Genomic DNA, 18,908 nt, shown 5'->3' on the forward strand with positions numbered 1-18,908 from the left:
ATTGAAAGTAGAAAACCACAGTTTACCTTTGGAAACTCAAGGAAAAATGCTTCCTTTTTAAGGGAGGATTCTGGATGGGGTATGAAAGTTTCATGCTGCTAAGAGATCGAATAAGATGAGGTAAAAGAAATTTCCATTGGATTTGATAATGTGGAGGATTTCTGTGACTTTGAATGATTGCAGTATAGTAGTATGGGGAGAAGCTTTATGAATGGATATAATAGATTGAAGACTAAATGAGATTTTTTTTTGTAATATAGCTAGTATAATAAGATATTTGAAGGCACAAAGATCATAAGGAAGTAGAACTATCTTTATTTGTAGGTTGTAAATAAGGAGTTAAAAACCATCAAAAGCATCAAATAGCTAAAAATTAACAAAAGCTGTGGAAGACATCTACACTGAAAACTGTACATAAAACACTGTTGAAAAATTTAGAGAGGCTTCTGGGAAGATGGCGGCGTAGGAGGACACTGGGCTCACCGCGTCCTGCTGATCACTTAGATTCCACCCACACCTGCCTAAATAACCCAGAAAACCGCCAGAAGACTAGCAGAACGGAGTCTCCGGAGCCAAGCGCAGACGAGAGGCCCACGGAAGAGGGTAGGAAGGGTGGCGAGGTGGTGCGCGCTGCACGGACTGGCGGGAGGGAGCCGGGGTGGAGGGGCGGCCTGCCTGCCAAGCAGAGCCCCCGAGTCTGGCTGGCAAAAGCGGAGGGGCTGGACGGAGTATTTTCGGACAGCAAGCGGGACTTAACATCTGGAAGGTTACAAGCTAACAGCTCTGCTCGGAGAGCGGGAGGGCTGGAGGACAACGGGAGGGAGAGTTGTTGAGCCTCGGACGACAGAGCTCAGCTTGGCGGGGAACAAAGGCGCTTGCCAGCACCATCTCCCTCGCCCGTCCCCCAGCCAAAATCCCAAAGGGAACCAGTTCCCGTCACGGAACTTGCTTGCACCGCGCAAACACACAAACACCCAACGCTGTGCTTCTGCGGATCCATCCCTCCAGCGGGTCTGACTCCCTCCTGGTGCTGCAGGGCCCCTCCCAAAGCGGATCTCCAAAGGAAAAGCGAGCTGAGCCTTCCCCTCCCGCCCCTGTGCACCTTGCCAATCCACCCCAGCTAATACACCAGATCCCCAGCACCACAAGCCTGGCAGTGTGCAAGTAGCCCAGACGGGCCACGCCACCCCACAGTGAATCCCGCCCCTAGGAGAGGGAAAGAGAAGGCACACACCAGTCTGACTGTGGCCCCAGCGGTGGGCTGGGGGCAGACATCAGGTCTGACTGCGTCCCCGCCCACCAACACAAGTTATTCAAGACAGCACAGGGGAAGTGCCCTGCAGTTCTGCACCACTCCAGGGACTATCCAAAATGACGAAACGGAAAAATTACCCTCAAAAAAACCTCCAGGAAATAACGACAGCTAACGAACTGATCAAAAATTATTTAAACAATATAACAGAAAGTGAATTTAGAATAATAGTCATAAAATTAATCGCTGGGCTTGAAAACAGTATAAAGGACAGCAGAGAATCTATTGCTACAGACATCAAGGGACTAAGGAACAGCCAGGAGGAGCTAAAAAATGCTATTAACGAGCTGCAAAATAAAATGGAGATGACTACAGCTCGGATTGAAGAGGCAGAGGAGAGAATAGGTGAACTAGAAGATAAAACTATGGAAAAAGCCGAGGAAAAGAGAGAGAAAAAAAAATCCAGGAGTATGAGGGGAAAATTAAAGAACTAAGTGATGCACTAAAGAGAAATAATCTTCGCATAATTGGTATTCCAGAGGAGGAAGAGAGAGGGAAAGGTGCTGAAGGTATACTTGAAGAAATAATAGCTGAGAACTTTCCTGATCTGGGGAAGGAAAAAGGCATTGAAATCCAAGAGGCACAGAGAACTCCCTTCAGACGTAACTTGAATCGATCTTCTGCATGACTTATCATAGTGAAACTGGCAAAATACAAGGATAAAGAGAAAATTCTGAAAGCAGCAAGGGATAAACGTGCCCTAACATATAAAGGGAGACCTATAAGACTCGTGACTGATCTCTCTACTGAAACTTGGCAGGCCAGAAAGGAATGGCAGGAAATCTTCAATGTGATGAACAGAAAAAATATGCAGCTGAGAATCCTTTATCCACTAAGTCTGTCATTTAGAATAGAAGGAGATAAAGGTCTTCCCAAACAAACAAAAACTGAAGGAATTCGTCACCACTAAACCAGCCCTACAAGAGATCCTAAGGGGGATCCTGTGAGACAAAGTACCAGAGACATTGCTACAAGCATGAAACCTACAGACATCACAATGACTCTAAACCCATATCTTTCTATAATAACATGGGTGTAAATGGACTAAATGCGCCAACCAAAAGACATAGGGTATCAGAATGGATAAAAAAACAAGACCCATCTATTTGCTGTCTACAAGAGACTCATTTTAGACCTGAGGACACCTTCAGATTGAAAGTGAGGGGATGGAGAACTATTTATCATGCTACTGGAAGTCAAAAGAGAGCTGGAGTAGCCATACTTATATCAGACAAACTAGACTTTAAAGGCTGTAACAAGAGATAAAGAAGGGCATTATATAATAATTACAGGATCTATCCATCTAGAACTAACAATTATAAATGTCTATGCGCCGAATACAGGAGCCCCCAAATATATAAAACAATTACTCACAAACATAAGCAACCTTATTGACAAGAATGTGGTAATTGCAGGGGACATTAATACCCAACTTACAACAATGGATAGATAATATAGACACATGGTCAATAAAGAAACAAGGGCCCTGAATGATACATTAGATCAGATGGACTTGACAGATATATTTAGAACTCTGCATGCCAAAGCAACAGATGATACTTTCTTCTCGAGTGCACATGGAACATTCTCCAAGGTAGATCACATACTGGGTCACAAAACAGCCCTTCATAAGTTTACAAGAATTGAAATTATACCATGCATACTTTCAGACCACAATGCTATGAAGCTTGAAATCAACCACAGGAAAAAGTCTGGAAACCTCCAAAAGCATGGAGGTTAAAGAACACCCTACTAAAGAATGAATGGGTCAACCAGGCAATTAGAGAAGAAATTTAAAAATATATGGAAACAAATGAAAATGAAAATACAACAATCCAAATGCTTTGGGACGCAGCGAAGGCAGTCCTGAGAGGAAAATACATTGCAATCCAGGCCTATCTCCAGAAACAAGAAAAATCCCAAATACAAAATCTAACAGCACACCTAAAGGAAATAGAAGCAGAGCAGCAAAGACACCCTAAATCCAGCAGAAGAAGAGAAATAATAGAGATCAGAGCAGAAATAAACAATATAGAATCTAAAAAAACTGTAGAGCAGATGAATGAAACCAAGAGTTGGTTTTTTGAAAAAATAAACAAAATTGATAAACCTCTAGCCAGGCTTCTCAAAAAGAAAAGGGAGATGACCCAAATAGATAAAATCATGAATGAAAATGGAATTATTACAACCAATCCCTCAGAGATACAAGCAGTTATCAGGGAATACTATGAAAAATTATATGCCAACAAACTGGACAACCTGGAAGAAATGGACAAATTCCTAAACACCCACACACTTCCAAAACTCAATCAGGAGGAAATAGAAAGCTTGAACAGACCCATAACCAGCAAAGAAATTGAATCAGTCATCAAAAATCTCCCAACAAATAAGAGTCCAGGACCAGATGGCTTCCCTGGGGAATTCTACCAGACATTTAAAGCAGAGATACCTATCCTTCTCAAGCTATTCCAAGAAATAGAAGGGGAAGGAAAACTTCCAGACTCATTCTATGAAGCCAGTATTACTTTGATTCCTAAACCAGACAGAGACCCAGTAAAAAAAGAGAACTACAGGCCAATATCCCTGATGAATATGGATGCAAAAATTCTCAATAAGATACTAGCAAATCGAATTCAACAGCATATAAAAAGAATTATTCACCATGATCAAGTGGGAATCATTCCTGGGATGCAGGGCTGGTTCAACATTCACAAATCAATCAACGTGATACATCACATTAATAAAGAAAAGATAAGAACCATATGATCCTGTCAATGGATACAGAAAAAGCATTTGACAAAATTCATTGTCGTTTCTTAATAAAAACCCTCGAGAAAGTCAGGATAGAAGGAACATACTTAAACATCATAAAAGCCATCTATGAAAAGCTCACAGCTAATATCATCCTCAATGGGGAAAAACTGAGAGCTTTCCCCCTGAGATCAGGAACACGACAGGGATGTCCACTCTCACCATTGTTGTTTAACATAGTGTTGGAAGTGCTAACATCAGCAATCAGACAACAAAAGGAAATCAAAGGCATCAAAATTGGCAAAGATGAAGTCAAGCTTTCACTTTTTGCAGATGACATGATATTATACATGGAAAATCCGATAGACTCCACCAAAAGTCTGCTAGAACTGACACATGAATTCAGCAAAGTTGCAGGATACAAAATCAATGTACAGAAATCAGTTTCATTCTTATACACGAATAATGAAGGAACAGAAAGACAAATAAAGAAACTGATCCCATTCACAATTGCACCAAGAAGCATAAAATACCTAGGAATAAATCTAACCAAAGATGTACAAGATCTGTATGCTGAAAAGTATGGAAAGCTTATGAAGGAAATTGAAGAAGATATAAAGACATGGAAAAACATTCTGTGCTCATGGGTTGGAAGAATAAATATTGTTAAAATGTCAATACTACTCAAAGCTATCTACACATTCAATGCAATCCCAATCAAAATTGCACCACCATTCTTCTTGAAGCTAGAACAAACAATCCTAAAATTCATATGGAACCACAACAGGCCCCGAACAGCCAAAGTAATTTTGAAGAAGACCAAAGCAGGAGGCATCACAATCCCAGACTTTAGCCTCTACTACAAAGCTATAATCATCAAGACAGCATGGTATTGGCACAAAAACAGACACATAGACCAATGGAATAGAAACCCCAGAACTAGACCCACAAAACTATGGCCAACTAATCTTTGACAAAGCAGGAAAGAATATCCAATGGAAAAAAAACAGTCTCTTTAACAAATGGTGTTGGGAGAACTGGACAGCAACATACAGAAGAATGAAACTAGACCACTTTCTCACACCATTCACAAAAATAAACTCAAAATGGATAAAGGACCTGAATGTGAGACAGGAAACCATCAAAACCCTAGAGGAGAAAGCAGGAAAAGACCTCTCTGATCTCAGCCGTAGCAATTTCTTACTTGACACATCCCCAAAGGCAAGGGAATTAAAAGCAAAAATGAACTATTGGGACCTCATGAAGATAAAAAGTTTCTGCACAGCAAAGGAAACAATCAACAAAACTAAAAGGCAACCAATGGAATGGGAAAAGGTATTTGCAAATGACATATCAGACAAAGGGCTAGTATCCAAAATCTATAAAGAGCTCACCAAACTCCACACCCAAAAAACAATCCAGTGAAGAAATGGGCAGAAAACATGAATAGACACTTCTCTAAAGAAGACATCCAGATGGCCAACAGGCACATGAAAAGATGCTCAACATCACTCCTCATCAGGGAAATACAAATCAAAACCACACTCAGATATCACCTCATGCCAGTCAGAGTGGCCAAAATGAACAAATCAGGAGACTATAGATGCTGGAGAGGATGTGGAGAAATGGGAACCCTCTTGCACTGTTGGTGGGAATGCAAACTGGTGCAGCCACTCTGGAAAATACTGTGGAGGTTCCTCAAAAAATTAAAAATAGACCTACCCTATGACCCAGCAGTAGCACTGCTAGGAATTTACCCAAGGGATACAGGAGTACTGATGCAGAGGGGCACTTGTACCCCAATGTTTATAGCGGCACTCTCAACAATAGCCAAATTGTGGAAAAAGCCTAAATGTCCATCAACTGATGAATGGATAAAGAAATTGTGGTGTATATACACAATGGAGTACTACGTGGCAATGAGAAAGAATGAAATATGGCCCTTTGTAGCAACGTGGATGGAACTGGAGAGTGTTATGCTAAGTGAAATAAGCCATACAGAGAAAGACAGATACCATATGTTTTCACTCTTATGTGGATCCTGAGAAACTTAACAGAAACCCGAGGGGGAGGGGGAAAAAAAAAGAGGTTAGAGTGGGAGAGAGCCAAAGCATAAGAGACTTTTAAAAACTGAGAACAAACTGAAGGTTGATTGGGGGGGGGGGGGGGGGTGGTTGGAGGGAGGGAAGGGTAGGTGATGGGCATTGAAGAGGGCATCTTTTGGGGTGAGCACTGGGTGTTGTATGGAAACCAATTTGACAATAAATTTCATATATTAAAAAAAACTTTCAAACAAAAATAAATAATAAATAAATAAGAATTTAAATGTGTGGAGATATAACCTGTTCATGGATTAAAAGAGTCAATATTGACATCAGTTGCTCCCAGCTTCTTTGATAGATTTCATTACAATCCTGATCAAAATCCCAGCAGAGTTTTTGTAAAAAATCAACAAGCTGATTCTACAATTTGAATATGCAAGGTGTTTAGAAGTGGCAGAAGAATTTTAGAGAAGAACAAGCTGATACAACATTTACATGTATATTGGGGCAACTGGGTGGTTCAGTCAGTTAAGCGTCCAACTTCGGCTCAGGTCATGATCTCAGTTTGTGGGTTCAAGCCCCACATCGGGCTCTATGCTCACAGCTCAGAACCTGGAGCCTGCTTCAGATTCTGTGTCTCCCTCTCTTTCCTCTCCTCCCCTGCTTGCACTCTGTCTCTGTCTCTCTCTCTCTCTCTCTGTCAAAAATAAACACTAAAAAGAAAAAAAAACTTACACATATATACAAAGGATCTAAAATAGCCAGGATGGTTTTAAAGAAGCGTACTTACAGTACCTGATTTGAAGATTTGGCATAAAATGGGAATAAGACTGGTATTAATATAAGACTAGATATTCTTATCAATGGAATAGACTCCAGAAATAGATGTAATCAGAGACTTTTGATAAAGGCACCTGGAGGAAGGTGGTTGTTTTCAGTAAATGGTGGTAAGGCATTTGGATATTGATGCAGAATAATCAAGCCATGGCCTAACTTAGGCCATAAACAGATTAATTACAGATAGAAGATAGACCTAAGTAAGAAAGCTAAAACTATGCTGTGAAAACTGAAGGATATTCTCATGCCATTGTAGAAGGCAAAGATTTAGTAGTTGGCACAAAAAATGCACTTGGCCATTAAAAAATTGATGGGCTTTTGGGCTTCAAAAATATTTTAGAAATTGATTTCATCGGAAGACACCCTTTGAGGATGGATGAGGTTTTCTACACAAGACCTCATCCTCAGAAGATGTAAAGGAAAAAATTCCAACTTGGATAACTCCTCCTCAAAAAGGGAAAAAAAGCAAGCAAGATCTTCTGAAATATAAAGAATTTTCATAAATAACTTTAACAAACTGGGAGAACATTTGCAGCATAGTTATAATACATGAAAAGCCCTGGGAGGCAAAGTAATGGCTCCTCAAAGATGCCCTAATTCCCAGACCCTGTGAAGGTAGCAGATGGAATTAAGTTTGCTAATCAACTGACCTTATCATGTGGGAGGTGACCTGAAAGGGCTCAGTGTAATCACAGAGGCGCCCCAGTGCAGAAGAGGGAGAAGTCCAGAGTGAAGGCAGTATGACCGCTGACCTTGTTGGCCTTTGAGGGTGGAGGAATTGGAGACACAGAGAATGTAGGTGGCCTCTAAGAACTGGAAGAAACGAGGAAATGAATTCTTCCCTAGAGCCTCCGGAAGAAATACAACCCTGCCAGCGCCCTGATTTTAGTCCAGCACGTCCCTTTTCAGACTTGTAATCTCCACAAGTATAAGATGGTAAATTTGTGCTGTTTTTCGGTCACTAAATTTATGGCAGGGCAGCTATAGGAAACTACTGCATACCTGTGTACTAATAAAAAAGACAAGTAACATAATTTTAAAATGGTCACTTCATAGAATTAAACCTAGATGTCCAATAAATATGGTTAAAAATACTGACCACCACTAGTAATCCGAAATCAGATCGAAATGAGATCTATTTTGCCTATTATTTAGCAAAAATTTTCATAGATACCCATCCAGTGTTCTCAAGGATCGAAGAAAAGAGTGTCTTGTACATTGTTGGTGGCAGTCTAGATTGGAAAGACTTTTTAGAAGGAAATGTGACCGAGTCCATCAAAATTAAACCTTATTTCCTTATGTATATCTATATACAGCTTGAATCTTCACAGTGAGTATCTTCCCACATCACTCGTGAAACTTTCTTTCAGTACATAGAAAGCAACAGAGCCCAAGGGCAATACAAGAAAAAAAATGCAATACAAATGCAAAACAGAAGGTAACCGGGGTGGGGTGGGGGGACACGCATACTGCCTGCGGAGTTTTAGGACAGGAGTGACAGCACCATTAGCTAGAGTTTGTGATTTTCTCTCCTTGTCACACAGCCTTTCTGTCCACATCTCCTCTTACATCTACTGCCAACATTCTGTTTTTTGCATCTGTCTGTGAAAGTATCCCATCCCCCAGCTCTGGTCGTCTAAGATGTCTTGCTAAAAGCTCAGTCTGCTAGCTTTGTCTGCACTCTTTGCAGCTGCTGCCTAGATTGAGGGCTAATGATGAAAGAAATGTTTTCAGTGGACACATGTTCCCATAACAGTCATCTTTACGTTTTTGTACACCTTCTAACAAAATCTGAACTCCTACTTCTTGTGAGCATTTTGTAATGTATGTAATTGTCAAATCACTGTTGTATACTCAAAATTGATATGTCAACAATACTTCAAGTAAAAATGAAAATATATAAGTAAAGTTCTGAATCTTGAAAGTAAACTCAATGAGCCGCTCAAACCAAATGCTTGGAGGTGGGGAGGTGGGGAGGCCGGGCTTGGAGGTGGCAGATGATACTACTGGAGATACCCGATTTTAAGCTTTTAAAGATTGTCTCAGAGGTCACCTTCATTGCTCCCTTCTCCGTTGTTGCATGGCTGTTTCCCCAGCATGTTCCCCTGAACGTGGAGATAAGGCTCCCAACAGTGACCTCCCAGTGAAAATCATGGATTCTTTCTGGCTGGAATACATAGGGGGAGGGCAGCTGTCTAGTTAGATGTGAACGTGTCTAGTCATTGTAGACTGTTGTCCGGGAAGGGATTATGGCCTCATGGACCAAAACCCCGTCATTCTAGAGACAAGAAATGAATGTCTGGGAAGAAGAGCGCCTTGGCATGTTGCTGTTAGTGGGGAAGCCAGGACAGAAGTCCTCTCTCCTGATTGGGGATCCCCGGATCTTTTCTCAACATTGGCCTGCCTGCCTTCTCCATGCATCTTGGGTGGAATCCGATGCTTTCCTGAGCTTTCCTTTAGGAACTTTGTTACACATTGTCAGTCAGTTTAAACATACTCTTAAAGGTTTAAGTGTTGGGCAAAATTTCCATATTAGGGACTGAGATCAGGTCCCTAATTAGCAGGCATGTTCTATGAGCTGTGGCAGGGTCATCTGCCAGATGGGCTCTGTCATTAAGGGGTCTATAAATTGCCGAGTTGAATAACTGACCATTGAGTAACTTAGTTGGGGACTCAGCAGCAAATCCTGTCGTGGGTTTGCAATGTGTCTGTTCAGCTTAGGCTGAACTTCGTTTTTCCAGAATTCCCTTGTATGTTTCTGGTTGGGGTGGGCCCCAGATGAGATTGTTGTTGGAGATTTGGAGGGCAGATGGGAAGTAGCAGCTCTTTTTATAACCCACACGTTGTCCTTTTGAGCCAGCTCACTCTGTTGGCAAGAAGCAGCGGCAGGACTTGTGACTTTTGCACCCTCTGCAGGATCCTGCTTCAGCTTCTCTAACACCTGGGTCTCACCTGGTGTGTTTAGCTCCGTGGTGAAGGGCCCAGCTTCTGCAGGATACCTACACCCCCAGTGCCAGAGGCAACATGAATAGGCATGGTTTTAGTCTCTACTCGTGGCTTTAGCTCCTTGCCTGTGGTTCTAACTTGTGTATCCATCCTTCCTGTGTATCCATCCTTCCCTGACTTCTGTCAGCCCTACAGACTTCAAACTCCAGCATCAGGGCAAAGATGGCCTTTAGAGACTGCTTTAAAAGCTCCTGCAATTACTTAAGTCAAATTTCTGTAAATTATATGTATTTTGTACACACTCTAGTGGTTCTGCTTCTCTGGTTGAACTGTGACTGCCACCCACCTGTCCCCCAGAAGCCAGTTTGATTCACCTTTACTTAGCAGCTTGGGCAAAGTTTCTGTTGGGCAGTACAACTCTGGCTGTCCTTTAGAATCCTCAACTTTCAGAATCCTTCCATACCCTCAAGAATATAAGTAAATGAAAAACCCAACCCTCTTTGATAAAGCATCATTTGACCCCCAGCAACAACAAAATAAACCTGAGCATTGGCAAGGGAGAGGGCAGCTCCATCCAGTAGGAGTCAGAAGAAAACTGAAAGAACAAGGACAGAGAACAAGGTAGAAATGAACTTGAGTAATGGCAGTGGCCACAGCAAGAAACCAAGACCTGCTGTGGGCATAGATCCTGAATGGAAGAGAAAAGTTATAACTCCTTTGGAGTTTTGGAAACAAAAGAGTTTGTCATAGGCAACCTCGTGGTGTCCCTGTGACACCCACAAGATACCTGGGTTTCTGCTGGACACTTAGAGGTACCTGTCTACACCACACACACTGCAGGCAGGGTTAGAGTTTGGGAAAAATACCCCTTGTCCTGGCTGCCCTGGGTACCAGTGATCCAGAGTGTATTTAGACATTTAAAAAAAAAAAAAATCATTAGAGATGTTCTTTCAAGGAATATTGATTTATCACCTCAACAGCTTACAAGTGACTTTCAGTCCAATTATAAAGGATATAGTTTAAGGTTCCGGATGCTTAGAATTCTATTAGAAGCTAAATACAAAGGAGGGATTGGAAGAAACTATCTGAAGAGGGATCTTCATAGTCTCCTTTGACCTTTTTTGTTTTTCTTTGTTTTTGAGAGAGAGGCAGAGCATGAGCAGAGGAGGGGCAGAGAGAGGGAGACACAGAATCTGAAGCAGGCTCCAGGCTCAGCACAGAGCTTGACGAGGGGCTTGAACTCACAAACTGTGAGATCATGATCTGACCTGAATTTGGCCACTTAACCAACTGAGCCCCTCCATTGATCTTTACCTTGGAATAAGCCCTCAAGAAGAAAATGTGACTAGTAAAGAATGAAAACCGGCCTGCTAGAAAGTTCCCCTGGCCTGTGATGGTTAGATGCTACAAGTCAAGGGAGCAGTCAGGCACTAACATAGAAAGTGGGGGAGATATTCCAAAGGAGACTGCTTCTACTTCACACTCACTAGTTGGTTGTGCCATTAGACCTGTGGCTTTGCCCAGGAGGTCACCGTGTCTTACTAATGAGTGAGAGACCTAAAAGCAAGCTATCATCTTGGACTTGGAAAGTAAACCATTTTCCTAGGGTCCTATGACCCCTGCATTTTCCATTTTTATGATCCATCACAGACCATGGTATTCATGATAGTGGCCCTTGAGCATCAAAGTAGTTTCTTGTTCTCAGTATGGTCCATTAAAGAAGGTAGGCATGTCTGTCCATATACTTTGTTAGCTTAATTGTTTTAACGGTTTTCTTAGCTCTGATTTCCATAGTCCTTCTCTGTTCCCGTAGGACCTTCAACAGAGATGACACTTTTCACCTTACTTGGTAACTGTTTCTCTTTGACTCTCTGATTTCCTATTATGGCTTGCTTTAGAAGAATACTTGATGCCCCAGTGAATGAATCTTGAAATAAGTCTGTTTTCCATGAAGTCAGGCTCTAAGGGTCTGAATAGCTGAGAATATTCCATATTCTTAAAGTAGAATTTGGGTGAGCCTTGTTGAGGAAAAACCCGTTGATGATGGGTTTACAATGAGTGGCAAGTGAGAGTCCTCAGCCTGGTTTGGTGCTGGAGAGCATGTTTCTAGGGAAGATGCTGCAGAGCTTAGGTCTGTTCTGAGCATCCTGATGGCATCTTGGCTCCTTCTCTCCGGTCACTTCCAAGGCTCACTTCCGCTGCATCCTGTCATTTTTAGGCATACCCACCACTCTCTGCCCATATAAAACATGATTCTGAACACACCATTACTATACGGATACAGATGCCGATCAGGTACCCTCAGTTGTTTTCTTTAGACTGAAAGTAGAAATGAGCACTTCCTGCCCCAAACTAAAGGCAGAAAAAAGGAGTGTGAAGCGTAAGATGTTATGTAAGATTATATTGACGTGATTTTTTCTTACATGCTACTTTGTTATGTAACACAGGCACCCTGGCTACACCAGAGTCATGGAAAGAAAGGCCTTTGGACAGGGGGAAAAAATAATCTAAGAAAGGCTGATCATTTTAGTAGCTGTCCTCGGGGGAAAATGCAGATGACAATGAAGCTATCCCAAATTGATTAGATACATCTTGGGGATTATAGCACGGCAGGATTTAACGTTCCATTTCTAAAAAACGCATTATTCTGCCAAACACTGAGTGAATGTGATTGCAGCTATGTGTGTTTTTGACCAGGGTCTTGCAGCTGTGAAAGTTTGACCTGCACTGAAATACCTCATCGAGTCAGCCCTTTCTGTGTCCTTGTCCCTGCAGCGCGAATCTGTCCAAAGCCGCCTGGGGAGCATTAGAGAAGAATGGTGCCCAGCTGATGATCCGTTCCTATGAGCTTGGGGTCCTTTTCTTGCCATCAGCATTTGTAAGTTCACGCTTGAAACTGCCTGAGTGGTTCGCATGTGGAACAGGTCGGGTGTGTATGTTCTCTTCCTTTGGTCCCGGTGACCTGAGGCCGGGGTTCTAACCTAAGCCTGTGCTGACACATACGTTTAGCATTCACTATTCTGGGTACAGCAAGATTGCTGCTCTCGCGGAGTATACCTGGTGAGAGACTGAGGGTAATTGGTTTGGGTAAAGTTAATCGCAGTATGTATGTATGTATGTATGTATTAGTTTATTTTTAAACTTTTTAAAAATGTTTATTTGTTATTGAGAGGCCGAGAGACACACAGCATGAGCAGGGGAGGGGTAGAGAAAGGGGAAGGCACAGAATCCGAAGCAGGCTCCAGCCTCTGAGCTGTCAGCACAGAGCCCGACGTGGGGCTCGAATTCACAAACTGTGAGATCATGACCTGAGCCGAAATCGGTCACCTAACCAACTGAGCCATCCAGGCGCCCCAGTTAATCACAGTATTTAAATATTGCGAACCATAACGTGAAGATGTGTTACAAGGCGGTAGTGACAGGTTACCAAAGGGATGACTCAGCCAAGAACAAGACGTTCCTTTGGAGGAGGTCTTTGGAAGCTGGAAGGCTTGAGGAAGGTTGACGGGTACTTAGGGAGAGGAGCAGGCAGGATATCCCAGGTTAGGGGAGTGTCAAGAGCCCGAGTCAGGAGGCTAGGAGGCTCACAACAGCTACTCGAGTAGGAATTCAGGAGGTCACAGGACCTGTGCAATCAGACTAACTGGTAAGCCCCCTGGAAACACACCGTGTAGGAAGCTGTGACTCTCTCAAGGTGTCTGGCACAGCCAGCTTATCTCCCAGCTTGGAACAGCTCTGCTTCTGCAGCTGAACACCAGACAGGTGGCTGGTTTTCACGTCAGAACTGGTCGCACAGGCCCTGATTTCTACATATTAAAATCACCTTTGGCCCAGAGAGACCTTCTCACTCTAAGGGGCATACAGACCCCAAGACCACCGTCTCACCCCTCACATACTTGGTGGAATGCAGTCGGAACTGCCCACATGACAAGATGGCCAATGCTTGTTTTCTTTTTTCGCCACCTGCTGTACTTGAGCTTACGATAAACATACATATGATGCAGCGCCATCGTAAACCACGTGACTAGACCAGAAGCTTCAGTGAAGGAGCACTGCCTGCTTGTTCTCAGGCTTCAATCCAGATCTATGTGAAACGGCATGCCAGAGAACAAGCATCCCCACTCCACCCTGCCCAAGTGTCCTCACTATCCCCTCCCCACTGTAGTGAAGTTCTTTTCTCCCTCTCTCCTCCTTCGTCAGTCTTTATCCATCCTTTTCTTCTCCAGCTCAGAGGGGTTTTGCTACAAGACTGTCAAATAGGCCTCTCCAGAGGGTAATATAAGATTCTAGCACATCTTGTTGCTTTCCTAGAGTCAGAGCAGATCCTGACAGTGCTTACAACTGAAGACTCCCCTCCGTATCCCTGGAGGCAGATGGTTCCCTTTTTTCTGTAGACAAGGATGTGACTTCCCTAGGGTTCCACAGCTGTCCGGATTCCAGCCCTCAAGCCACAGTCTCTCACTGATCCCTCCTGTGATGTTTCAGCATTATCATAGGAAGTAGTAAATTCACAACACTGGAGCGGTAATAGGCAGTAATTTGGTGTGACTTAGTGACTGTAGCTTTGAACTAAGGCCAAGATTATCTCCCAGTAATAATTTAAGCAGTGGAATAAGTTCCAGGTCCCTTTTGTTTGGCTTTTGTTGTCCGCATTTGGAAAATTCTAGTTGTTTCTAACTATTCTGACTCAATTCCTCATCATGAAAATGGTAGTGGGAAAGAAGTATATTGTGCTTTAGGTCCTCTAGACCCTTCTAAGCTCCTAATTTTACTTCTGATTCAGTTTCTGACTGTACATTAGACCCAGCTAATAGAGGAAAAACTGGGCACAGTCATTTAGAATCCCCAAATTAGATTCTTTCTTCTATACTGTTGGAATAAGAAAGAGGCCCCATTATAGCACATCTTAGGTAGAATAGATTCAGTTATTTACAAAGACTGTCAGGCAAGAATAGAAAAAAATGGATTCCACCCCTACTATGCTAGGCCGACAGATTCAAGAGTGAGGCCCCAAGCAGGGTGACCATATAATTAATGTAGTGACTAAAAAGATAGGGTTTTATCCAGCAATCGAGTTCCTTGGTTTGTCTAGAAATACAGATCCTAGTACAGTGCTTTATAGCAGGCTTCTTACATAACACTAGTAAGGACCCCAGACTGTCCCTGTCTTGTCATCAGACGTTTCTGGGTGTATTGTCTGTGTCCTTCACTGAACCATAAATCATTTGGGCAAGGTGCCAAAATGAGGCGTGTGGACAGTACACAGAAGTGCTTGACCTCACCCTCCCAAGGAGCTTCCTGGTCAAGTTGAGCTATAAGGGCATTTTAAAAAGGCACTTCTGTTGAGAAATGTCCATGTGTGGCCTAGGTGCTATGACCTGTGAGAGAAGGAACTGGCCTGAGTGAGCAGAACCCAAAGGGCTGAATGTGGATATTTGGGTCTTTTTCTTTGCTCTTGACAGCATCCAGCTTGAGCTTACACAAGCCCACAGAAGGGGGCAGTTTCCTGAAAAGATGTGAAGGAGAAGGTCATGGAATCGGTGGCCCAGCGGAGACTTGGGAGGGTGGAGCCGGTCCAGCGCCAGGGACGCCCGCAGTACGCTGCCTGTCTGGGTCGCTGCCCTTAGTGACTCCTCCCCTGTGGCTTCTCCACTCATTTGCCCGCCATTCCGCATGTACAGATAGCTCAAGTTTAGGTCTGCTTTTCACGCCTCTCTACTGTCCTGACCCTGTCCCAGTAGTGGGCCTGTTTCCAGAGAAGGGCAGATGTTGTGAGTTAGGAAGCCACCCCAGAGATAGCTGCTGCCAGAGGGTTTCCCCCGGAAGTGAGTCGATGTGTGTTTTATCAGTCTGCATAAAACCGTGTCGGGATTTTGCAGCATAGGAGCCTTTGTCCTTAAGCTACTATATCACAGCATCTATGTCACTTACCGGTATGTGAAGTTTCTGGAAAGCCAGTGGACCTTTGCTTGGCCTTCACAGAATTAACATATACGGTTTTGACTCTGAGGGTAACCCAGAGATCTCTGCCATGAGGTGATTTGTCATTTTGCTGGGGTAATTCGAACACAGAATGAGACACTCAGCTTCTGAAAGAGAGACTGTGTAGTACAACAGCTCCACGGCCCCCTGCTCAGAATGTATCCCAGGCTCATAACTGAACATTCTGGCTGCCTGGAAGGACCATTCAGTCACTTGGTTCAGCTCCACCAGCTCCCCATGCCTGCGTCCAGTAGCCCTGGGGATAGGAGGAGGAACAAGATGGAGTCTTCATTCTCATGAAAGCTCCTGGAGAATTTTAGGAAGCAGACAAGTTATTATAGTACATGACGACAGCTATAGTGTGTGGGGTTCAGAATACAAAGACTCTGAGAAAAGACCTGGGGGCCCCGGGGAAGGCTTCTTTAAGATCATATTTGACCTGGGTCTTGAAAAGTGAGTATGAGCTTAGCCTGCCGTCAGGAGAGAGGATGCTTCTAGCCAGAAAGAGCAGTGCATGTTATGTTCGAGAAGCAGCAGGCCATTCCGTGTGCCTGGGAAGGGGCTGGGATGTGGGCCAAGGCCTTGAGGTTGGACTCCTGTTTGGAAGGAGACTGGCAGGCAGGACCCACTGGAATTGTACTTTGTCCCATACAGACAATAGAAAGCTGCCAGTTTTTTAAGCAGCATTAGTGATCTCATCAGGCCATTTCTCAGAGAATTTGAAGCTTATAAAATACACCTCCAATCATGATAATTTAAATTATATTATTCAAAAGATACCTGAGAATAATAAGGGCCTTGTAGATCTCCTCAAATCCTCTTGATCACTTAAGCTACGTTATTAAAACAATTGATTAATGATTACTATTACCCTCACCCCATCATCCTAACTCAAAGTGTGCAAAGTCATTTCTGACTCCTCTTTTACACCCAAGCTTAGTGCTTAATGCTACTTAACTTCCTTAATGCTGCTTGATAATGGGTCACTTCTGGCATTCCTGCTGCTACCTTGACCAGAGACTGTCAGTTCCTGCCATAGTACCCTCCCATCATCCTTCCCAAGGCTGCTTCCAAGCTGCTCTCCACCCGGCTGCCAGAATGTCTTTGTAGACCACACATCAGATTGTGTCACCTACCTTCAAATCTTGTAAGATAGAAGCCAGATTCCTTAGCATGGCCTACTTTTCTCTTCAGGCCCTGACTCCTGACTACTCGGGCCTGACCACTTCTCTTGTCTCCGGCCCTTCATGTTCCAGCCACGTGGAACTACGAGTTTCCGTTACGGGTCGAGCCCGTCTGTGTTAGGGTTCTCCGGAGAAACAGAACCGAAAGGATGTGTAGATACATATAGAAAGAGATGAATTGTGAGGGATTAGTTCACATGATTTTGAAGACTAAGAAGGCCCAGCCTCAGCCATCTGCCAGCCAGAGACCCAGGAGAGCTGTTGATATGGTTCAGTCTGAGTGTGGAAGCCTGAGGGTCAGGAGAGCTAATGCTTTCGATCCCAGACTGAGTTCGGAAGACCTGTGTCCCAGCCAACAGAGCAAATTCGCCCTTCCGTAACCTTTTTGTTTACTCAGGCACTCAACACATTGGATGATGCCCCCTCACACCGCGGGGTGGGGGGCGGTCTTCTTTATTCAGTCCACTGATTCAAATGTTAATCTCATCTACAAACACCCGCAGAAACACCCAGAGTGATGTTTAACTGGTCGTCTGGTATCCAGTGGCCCAGTCAAGTAGACACCTGATAACCACCATGTCCTCATTCACCAGCCTTAATCTGTGCCAGGAACAGCACCCCTACACCCCCCATACCCCCTGCCTCCGCAGTCTCCACCCCAGGTGCCCCCACCCCACCCCACAGCTCTCTAGATCCTTGGCTCATCACATATCCCCCGTGTTACTGTTTACTTGAGTGTCTCCTTGACTAGACTCTGAGCCGCTTTCTCGTAGGGCTTGGAGCATCTGGTAGTTGATGTCACTTCCTTTAAGTTCCTGGAGGGCACACTGTCCTTTCTGTGAGGAGAACAAACATGGAAGTCAGTAGCTCCGGAAACCACTTAATTTAGCACAGTGGCTGTTGTGTGTTGTAGGTGTTCAGATATGTTCATAAGTAATACGCACCGTAGAATCACTCACCTAATTAAAGCTCATGTGCATACATACACTTAAGAGTCCCTTGCGGTACTTACAAATGCCGATGCCTATATATTTAATAGATGGTCTTAAAATTTCTGTAGCCATTAATGTCAAAATGGTTCCTGATGAGAATGCAGGTTGTTGTAAAACGAGGCCTTATGTTTCCCTCTTTAGTACTAGCAGGACCTGCCTTTTAATGTTTTCCGTTACAAGTTTGCCAAATAGACTTAATACCCAGTTCTGGAATCATTTCTCTAACTGGACATCATCCAGAATCCGGTTTCTTGAGGTCAGCCCACCTTTGTGCTTCTTAGGCAGAGCTCCATGTCCAAAACACCCACGTCTCTGAGTTATCAGCAACCGGAGTTGCCACTTTTGTCCTTGTTTAGTAGGACATTCTGATCCTTGTGTTCCAGAACACTGCCTTGAGGTTAGCATTGCAAACAGGCAAGTTTTGGGTACAGAATGAAGGGTCTCAGACACTGCTGAGGCAGTCACCTAGAAGGAACCTCAGCTCTGCACTTTCCCACAAAATAAGGACCTGTCACTCAGGAACTAGTCATTGGCTGAGTGAAGGGACATTTTCTGTGGCCTCAAAGTAGTGGATGGAGAGCCACCATTTTTCATTCATCAAAATAAAGACGCTATTTGAAATCTCTGGGCTTGATCTGAAAGCTAAGTCTCTGGTAACCAAACATTGATTTGTTCACATTTTTTTTTCTGCTTTTAAATGAATGAGTTAGTAAACACATCATTTCAGGATGAACCTAACTTGCCATTAGAGCCAGGTAGTCGACAGCTTTTCCTTTGTGAACACTTTCAGGAGCTTTAGGGATTAATGTCAAGGGTACATTTGACTGTGTACCTAGCACTCAGCTATTGTCGTTACACAGTA

The 18,908-nt window shown here is 43.6% G+C and overlaps 1 protein-coding gene across 6 annotated transcripts in view; it reads left to right on the forward strand.

The window, feature by feature from the left end:
* The window catches only part of TDP1 (tyrosyl-DNA phosphodiesterase 1), a 92,059-nt gene that overhangs the window by 56,597 nt on the left and 16,554 nt on the right, over positions 1–18,908 (forward strand). For 4 of the 6 annotated variants that reach the window (XM_042944047.1, XM_042944049.1, XM_042944050.1 and 1 more), the window contains one exon: positions 12,664–12,766. In XM_042944047.1, the coding sequence (XP_042799981.1) occupies positions 12,664–12,766 (103 nt within the window). Of the gene's footprint in view, positions 1–324; positions 370–12,585; positions 12,643–12,663; positions 12,767–18,908 lie in introns of those variants that run through there. The other 2 variants (XM_042944052.1, XM_042944053.1) reach the window with 2 other exon arrangements.

Source organism: Panthera leo, chromosome B3 (genome assembly GCF_018350215.1).
Source record: "Panthera leo isolate Ple1 chromosome B3, P.leo_Ple1_pat1.1, whole genome shotgun sequence".
Taxonomy (NCBI): Eukaryota; Metazoa; Chordata; class Mammalia; order Carnivora; family Felidae; genus Panthera; species Panthera leo.